This window comes from Oncorhynchus nerka, linkage group LG7 (genome assembly GCF_034236695.1).
Source record: "Oncorhynchus nerka isolate Pitt River linkage group LG7, Oner_Uvic_2.0, whole genome shotgun sequence".
Lineage (NCBI taxonomy): Eukaryota > Metazoa > Chordata > Actinopteri > Salmoniformes > Salmonidae > Oncorhynchus > Oncorhynchus nerka.
The window spans coordinates 34,497,866-34,506,967 of NC_088402.1; the positions used below are offsets into that span (position 1 = coordinate 34,497,866).

The following is a 9,102-nucleotide window of genomic DNA, read 5'->3' on the forward strand; positions in this document are numbered from 1 at the left end:
ATTAATCTCTCCCTCTCCAGAGAGACTGGCCAATGCCAAGGAGGAGAACCTCAAGATCCATGCCACCCTGGACCAGACCCTGCAGGACCTCAACAGCTTCTGAGAACCCACCCCCCCCTCCCACTTCTCTCTTTCTGTCTCTCCTTTCTCCTCACTCTGCTGTTGTTGGGGATTTACCCTTGTGATGCTGAAGCATGCCAAAACCACTATTTACTATGACACCTTTATTCTCAACAGCTTTGATTGTTCTTGTTACAGAGTTCATCAATGTGACACATTGTGGAAGGGCTTGCCTTTATCCATTGGAATGGTCTTTAATAGGGACACTCGGTCATACTTGTGGTCTACTATGCCATCTTCTCCTTGCTTGAATGTGGCTAGCATGACTGCCTTTAAGGATTCCTTGCCAAGTTAGAGAACACGGTCAGTCTACTCACCCATAGAATATCCCATTTTGGTTTCTATCCATTCAAGATCAACCATAGAAAATGGGGAAACGGGGCACATGATTTTTCTAGCCATTTACTACATAGGATTATTAACTTCTGACTTCAGTCCTGCTGTTGTATTCCATGGACTGGTTCTGTTTTCTTCTGTATCACCTTCCTTTAATGACTAAACCCTCAAAGTTCACACATCTGAAAGTGCTGAAGTGGTAAGCAAGATTGAAGAAGCTCCACTTGGTCTATCAGAGGGCTGGGCCATCACTACGTTGCTTTGGCCTTTGCAATCCTTTATGATTAGTCGACACCAAAAAATAATAGTGGATAGGGTCCAAAATGGAACTAGGCTTCTTTCCGTCCTTATATACAGTATATCCCCTTTATCCCGCCCTTTGCCTACTTTACACCAATATAGTCTGGGACAAAAACCACATTGGGTGGTCTGAATTTGATGATGTCCAAGCGGTATCATGCAATCAAGTTAGTTGTTTTTGTGTTTTTCCTATTCCTTGGGGATATGCATAATTTGTTTATGATATTTTGCCTAATGTATGTGTTTTCTCCTACTGAAACCGTAGCCACAATCAAAAAACAGTGCTGCACTTGTATGACACTAATTATTCGGCCTCAACTCTCCAATTCTGAACTTTTTTAAGCGAATTGGTCTTTTGACCTATTACATCATATTTTCCAGAGGTTATTGGTCAAACGATATCAGAATTGGGCTGCCTGTTAATGCAGCCTTTAGTTTGAAAGTTTATAGTGAGGTTGTTGGGTTCACAAATCAATGGCTATCACTTTGCCAGTACCATGCCAATTATAGAAAATGGGTGGGGGATTTAAACCTATACTTTAAGTAGGATTTAAACTACAACACGTAAAATAATTCACCTCAATGTTTTAACTGGAAATTCACCAGAGATGTATAACCACTTTGTTTGTCTTGTTCCATTGTAATGATGTTTTCTTTGTTGAATAAAGACCATGATTTTTACTGCCATACAAAACTCTCTCTGGATTTTCATATGAAGTTAAATTCGCCAAGTGCAATCTGATTGTTGTGTAGACTATTTTAGATTGCACAAGCCAGGGATGGGTCAATTCAGTCTGAGTTGCTTTATAATTAGCCCATTTTAAAAACGCACATCGTAAGGGATGCATGCATAAAATATAGACACGAGTATAATTTACAACCGCTCAATAGCAAACAGTAATGTCCTCCTACCTGGGAGGAAAAGTCATCTTCATTAAATGATTAATCACATTTTTATGTCTTGATGTGTAGCATGTCTTCATACTGTATACAGACATTTTTATTAAATGTTGAGTGGCTGACATTTATGTTCAGACCTTATTGTTATTGATAAGTGAATTTGTATGAATGTCTGTCTGTGTGTGCTTTGTCCATGTTTTGGTAACACTACTTGTATCTGTCCACTCGGTTCATATCGAGTTTGTGCCTTGTGTGTGGGAGTCCTCAATGCTTTGTACTTGCTGTACCGAGGCAGAAATCAGAAGAGCAGGTCGTTGTCGGTTTTCCAAGAAAGCCTGGCCTTAGCCGGCTCCACGTAAACAGGCAGGATCAGCTTGTGATTGGTACGCATCATCACATTGCAGGAGTCTGGCTTCTTAATGACCTCAAACCATTGGGGTAATCAATGGCTGGTTATTACTAGGGGGCAGAACAGATGGACATCAGTCAAATCCCCCATTCCAAATCTACCCCTGGTCCCTTCGACCCTTTACCCTGAAGCCTAACGTGATTGTATGTTGCATACGTATATCCAAGGTACGTATGTTAAGCCCTTCGTGGTAAGTCACGTGCCTTTATGTAGGACTTGGGCCTCATCTCATCAGGTGTTGGTAGTTAGGTTTGAATTCAAAGTGTGTGTCAATGAGAAATGGCCAATAAGATTCACTGTTCACAGCATCTCACCCCCAAGGCCTCCAGACACACACCCTGGCTCAATTAGATTCTTCATGTCATGTGTCCTCTCGCTTCTTTTGGAAAAGGTCAAAGTTAATCAAGGAGAGTTAACATGGATGGAAATGAGACTGTCCTTCTCCACTCACAAGTCATTAGGCAAACTACATTCACGGGAGGATCCCAAAATAAATGTGGAAAGTGATCAAAACAATTTAAGTTGGAGACATTTTATAGGACACAAGTAGCTTATTGTTTTTAATCATGAGTATCCTCAGAGGTGGCTAGAAGGGAGGACAGTCTTGTTTGCCTACTAACGAAATGAGACTCCTCGACCACTTACTTTCGTGTGCATATATATATATATATATATAGTGTATGTGGACACCCCTTCAAATGAGTGGATTTGGCTATTTCAGCCACATCTGTTGCTGACAGCCAGGTGTATAAAATCAAGCACACAGACATGCAATCTCCATAGACAAACATTGTCAGTCAAATGTTTTTTACTGAAGAGCTGACTTTCAACGTGGCATAGTCATAGGATGCCACTTTTCCAGAAAGTCAGTTTGTCAAATTTCTGCCCTGCTTGAGCTGCCCCGGTCAACTGTAAGGGCTGCTATTGTGAAGTAAAAATGTCTAGGACCAACAACGGCTCAGCCATGAAGTGATAGGCCACACAAGCTCACAGAACAGGACCAAACGAGTGCTGTAGCGCGTAATAGTCTGTCCTCGGTTGCAACACTCCACTACTGAGTTCCAAACTGCCTCTGGTAGCAAACATCAGTACAAGGACTGTTTGGCGGGAGCTTCATGAAATACGTTTTCCATGGCCGAGCAGCCGCACACAAGCCTAAGATCAGCATGCGCAATGCCAAGCGTTGGTTGGAGTGATGTAAAGCTCGCCGCCATTGGACTCTGGAGCAGTGGAGACACGTTCTCTGGAGTGATGAATCACGCTTCACCATCTAGCAATCCAATGGACAAATCTATGTTTGATGGATGCCAGGAGAACGCTACCTGCCCGACTGCATAGTGGCAACTAAAGTTTGGTGGAGGAGCAATAATGGTCTGGGGCTGTTTTTTATGGTTCGGGCTAGGCCCTTTGTTTCAGTGAAGGGAAATCTTAATGCTACGGCATACACTGACATTCTAGATGATTCTGTGCTTCCAACTTTGTGGCGACAGTTTGCGGAAGGCCGTTTCCTGTTTCGGTATGATGATATTACTGTGCACAAAGCCAGGTCCATACATAAATGATTTGTCGATCGGTGTGGAATAACTTGACTGGCCTGCACAGAGCCCTGACTTCAACCCCCTCAAACACCTTTGGGATGAATTGGGCAGACTGCGAAGCCTGGCCTAATCGCTATAGCAGCTCAGGGGGCATCAAGTCCATATTAATGCCCACGTACTTTTGGTCATGTAGTGTATCACAGAACACATTTAGTAATCACAGGATGCAATTGAAACTTCAAACACAGGAAAAATGTATAATTTAATAAACCTATTTTATCGATAGGAGTGGGGGGGGTTGGTGCATTGATAAGTACACAGAAGAAACTATATGCGTAAGAATGTCTAAAGCCCATTTCACACCATAGCAAGCTGAATTTGTAGGTTTATTTTTCTTTCGTTTTTGGCAAAAATTAACACGTAGCACTGACTCGCCGATGGATTGATGTTTCAGCATTTTCACAATGAAGATTTGGGCGTTCAACTAGCTATGTGTGATATGAATGTGCCGTTACAAGCCCAGTTTGAGTAAGCGGTGCAGTGTTGCCAACTTAGCGACTTAGTCGCTATATTTAGCGAGTTTTCAGACCCCTCTAGTGATACATTTTTTAAAAATTGCTTGGCGACAAATCTAGCGACTTTCTGGTGTTATTGGAGACTGACGTGAAAGCACGTATCGATCTTCCTCTTCTCAACGAGCAGCGGGTGCTGCCGTGGAACCCACCCCACCCCAAAGCACTCACAGGCGGCCCAGTCCTAGTGCAGCAGTCCCTCCCAGCTGCAGTCAGAGCAGGAGATGTTCACCAATCCGTGTCCAGACTGCAAATGAATCTGACACGCGGGAAGCCGCTGGCTGGTCTCGCCCTGGCTTACAGGGCGGGATGTAAATGTAAAATGTTCTTTGTCTAAAATAAATCACTGTACAAAAATCAATCACTGCATTTGACTCACACAGCCTCAGTCACTTACTCACCTTGTCCACTCTGTGTCTGCCTCTCTGTGAAATAAGCTAAACATCTAGCTGGCTAGCTCATCATGTCTCAGTCTAAACTGTACACTCAAAAATACAGAAAGGAGTGGGAATCAAACCCTGAATTCAAAGGCTGGTTGAAGCTGTTTATTGAAGATGATCCACTGGCATACTGCCTGTATTGTAAGGCTGATTTCTACACCAAACTTGTGATCTCAAAAACATAGTCAAAAGGCAAAGTCTTATAACAGTTCCACCCAAAACAAGCTGCCATTTATGGTTAAAAAAATGTACTCTGCAAAAAAGGCTGAGGCCACCAAGGCATTAGCTATCGCTGAACACTGTTCCATGCTGGCATGTGATCACATCAGAGAAGCATGTAGAGCTGCTTTCTCAGACTCCACTGCTGCTACCCACTTCAGAATGCACAGGACAAAGTGCACAGACATGATTAATGGTGTTCTAGCATCATACTTTCTGAAAAAGTTGGTCGCTAATGTGGGTGACCAGCGTTTCAGCCTCCTCCTCGATGAGTCCACGGATGTAAGTGTTTCTAAGTACCTGGGGGTTGTGATAAGGTACTTTAGTGACACCAAGCAGACAATTGTATCAACATTTCTGGGGCTTGTTGAGTTGGAGGGAGGAGATGCCAAATCTATAGCCCGTGCTGTTGTGGCTTTCCTCGAGAAGTGTTGTCTTAAAAAATAAAAACTCCTGGGGATAGGGACGGACAATGCCTCTTATGACTCAGATTAACAATAGGGTCCATAAAGTGCTGTGAAGGAGGAGTATGGCCTCAAATATCTGGTACCTTATTCGCTGTGTGTGCCACTGCAGCTTGCTCATTTGTAGTTCTAAACATATTTAGGGTGTTTTTTACTCACATTTTGTCTCTCCCACAATGTTATTCCTCTCTCAGACAGCATCTATCACAATTACATGCATATGGCAAATTTATGCAAATTAGGTGAGGACGTAACCTAAGTTTCACAGACATACAATGCAGACATTTGTGTAAACATTAAAAGGCATACTTGGCATGGCATTCAATAGTAAAAGGTTGAAAGTGACTGAAAAGGACCATGAACTACAGATGTATTAAAGTTTTGGGGTTTATGGTAACTTTTGTACACCTGAAATAACGGCTTAGATCACAGTAATCATGGCTCTCTCTTTAGTTCCACAAAGGTCATATGTCCATGTTACTCTCCTCTCTCTTTTTATTTATGCAGCACCACCAAATGAAACATGATCCATCATGATTAAGATCACAGGTGCTTAAGAGAAGGTACAGTATAGGCTGCTCAGAACACTGTATGTGCAGATAAACAGGATATATTGGTAGAATGGCTAAGGTGTAGGTCCCAGGGACCGCTACCCTCCTGCATAAGGCTACCCCAAAAATGCACTACAGCATTTATCAAGCAAGCAATAACTCTTCATTGAGACAATGCTGAAAAATCAATCCATTGGATAAGCAGTGCCACGTTTTAATTTTTGGTTAAATCAAAATTTAAGGAAAGTTACCTTGCTAATGCCGTATTTGGTGTGCTTATCAATGCACAGGAACATTTTTTCCCACTCCTACTGATAAAATAATTATATTAAGTCATACGCTACAAACGTTTTACTGTGCATGAAATTTCGAATGCATCCTGTTATTACTAAATGTTTAATGCGACAGGCATTTAGTAATATGGCCCTACTATGTTTAACACAAAAAACATTTGATTAATAAAATATTTAAATTAGTCATCTTCCTCAAATTAAGGGGATGATGACGCAAATCTTTGTGAGAGGGAGGGACCCACCCCGCCCCGAGGGAGGAAATCTAATTTCATTGGTACTCAACTCGCGGCTTCACACATAATTTAGGATAAAAAAGTGGACCTTTCCTCTTTTGTCCTCTATTGCTCCTCTATTATTTCCCAAGCAAGGGTGAAGGCCGTAGACCCATCAGACCAACCTCTTGAATAACCGACTCTTGAAGTTGGCAGTTGTCTAAAAAAAAACACTATTAGCTCAAAACAAGTTTTTTTTTACCCTTACGTTTTTGTACATTGCTGTATGTATACCTGGGATATTGTTTTTTTCAACAGGAAAAGTAATAAAACAATATCTAGAGTGTGTCTTTAAAAAATATATATATATTTAGTATCTAGTTGTAATAAACCCATGTTTTAAAATCTGTGTGTGCACACTGACAGGCTTAAGCCTACATTTGATATACAGTACCAGTCAAAAATTTGGACACACTTGCTCACCGAGTTTGGGAAACTCTTCCCTAGAGGAATGGTCTAAGATCCCTCCCAATGTGTTCTCCAATTTCATAAAACATTTTTGAAAAAGGTTCAGAGCCGTATTCCTTGCAAGGGCAGGTGTCGGAGTATTGAAAACAGGGGTACCAATAATTTTGACACCTATCTTTGAGAATAAAAAAAACTTGTTAAACAAAATCTCTTTCTCTGAGCAATTGTATTACTATAAAATAATATAATTTCACATTTTGGGGGGCATACAAAAAAATGCTCAGTATTTGTACTATTTATTTTATACAGTCTTGTTCATTGGAATGACAATGGGTCTCAGGATCTTGTCACGGTATCTCCGTGCATTGAAATTGCCATCGATAAAATGCAATTGTGTTCGTTGTCCGTAGCTTTTGCCTGCCCATGCCATAACCCCACCGCCACCATGGGATACTCAATTCACAATGTTGACACCAGCAAACCGTTCACGCACACAATGCTTTACATTGTCTGCCATCTGCCCGGTACAGTTGATACCGGAATTAATCTGTGAAGAGCACACATCTCCAGCATGCCAGTGGCCATCGAAGGTTAGCATTTGCCCCCTGAAGTTGGTTACGAAACCGAACTGCAATCAGTTCAAGACCCTGATGAGGACTACGTGCACGGAGATGAGATTCTGTTTCTGACAGTTTGTGCAGTATTTCTTTATTTGTGGAAACCATCAGTTTCATCAGCTGTCCGGGTGGCTGGTCTCAGATGATCCGCAGATGAAGAAGTCGGATGTTGAGGTCCTGGACTGTCGTGGTTACACGTGGCCTGCGGTTGTGAGAACAGTTGGACGTACTGCCAAATTTTCTAAAAGGACCTTGGAGGCGACTTGAGAGAAATTAACATTAAATTCTCTGGCAACAGCTCCGGTGGACATTACAGTAGTCAGCTTGCCAATTGCACGCTCCCTCAAAACTTGAGACATCTGTGGGATTGTGTTGTGTGACAAAACTGCAGTGGTGTAAAGTACTTAAGTACTTGAAAGTACTACTTAAGTCATTTTTTGGGGTATCTTTAGATTACTTTACTATTTAAATTTATGACAACTTTTACTTCACTGTATTCATAAGGAAAATGATGTACATCATAGTCCATACATTTTTCCTGACACCCAAAAGTACTCATTACATTTTGAATGCTTAGCAGGACAGGAAAACGGTCTAATTCACTCACTTGTCAAGACAACATCCCTGGTCATCCCTACTGCCTACTGCCTCTGATCTGGCTTACTCACTAAACAAATTCTTTGTTTGTAAATGATGTCTGAATGTTGGAGCGTGCCCCTGGCTATCTATAAATGGAAAAAAATAAGAAACTGGTGCTGTCCTGTTTACTTAATATAAGGAATTTGAAATTATTTATACATTTACTTTTGATACTTAAGTATATTTAAAACAAAATAATTTTAGACTTTTACTGAAGTAGGACTTTACTGGGTGACTTTTACTTGGGTCATTTTCTATTAAGCCATCTTTACTTTTACTCAAGTATGACAATTGGGTACTTTTCCCACCACTGCAAAACTGCACATTTTAGAGTTGCCTTTTACTTCCCCCAGCACAACATGCAATGAACATTCTGTTTAATCATCTTCTTGATTTGCCACACCCGTCAACCTGGTGGATGGATTATCTTGGCAAAGAAGAAATGCGGATGTATATAAATTTGTGAACAAAATTTGAGAGAAATAAGTTGTTTGTGCATATGGAAAAAGTTTCTGGGGTATTTTATTTCAGCTCATATAACATGGGACCAACACTTTACATGATACGTTTATGTTTTTGTTCAGGTTAAATATATTAAATGAATATCTAAATAAATCCACACACTCTCTCACACACACCTAGAGTATATGCAAATTCATTGTAGTCATTTTATCAGTATTTTTTTCTCTTTCTCAGATCTTAAACATGTTCAAGTAATGGACCAATATGTATATAAACACTTTACAGGGACATTTTCCCGACAAAGATATTATAATATACCCTGATGACAGTAGTAGTTCCGGCTTCCGAACCGGCCTGTCAGAGTAGAGACTGGGCGTGGTTTAAACTTGCTCAGCCTATTGCAGGCGCTCAGGCGGGTCCCCGCCTCTTGGCGCTTCTGTTGATAGATGTAACTGTTGCTGTGAAGAACATCCATGCGCTCATGCTCGATACCGTTATCTCGCACCTGGCTCCTATTGAACAGTTCCTTTCTTCATGCTACTCTGTATCATAAGAAAGGCCC

The 9,102-nt window shown here is 41.2% G+C and overlaps 1 protein-coding gene across 4 annotated transcripts in view; it reads left to right on the top strand.

Annotated features, from left to right (window-relative positions):
* Positions 1-1,780, top strand: part of LOC115131505 (tropomyosin alpha-3 chain) — a 37,119-nt gene extending 35,339 nt beyond the window's left edge. For all 4 annotated transcript variants that reach the window (XM_029663278.2, XM_029663276.2, XM_029663282.2 and 1 more), the window contains one exon: positions 21-1,780. In XM_029663278.2, the coding sequence (XP_029519138.1) occupies positions 21-103 (83 nt within the window). In that variant the 3' untranslated portion in view covers positions 104-1,780. The remainder of the gene's footprint in view (positions 1-20) is intronic.
* Positions 1,781-9,102: the final 7,322 nt, after the last annotated feature.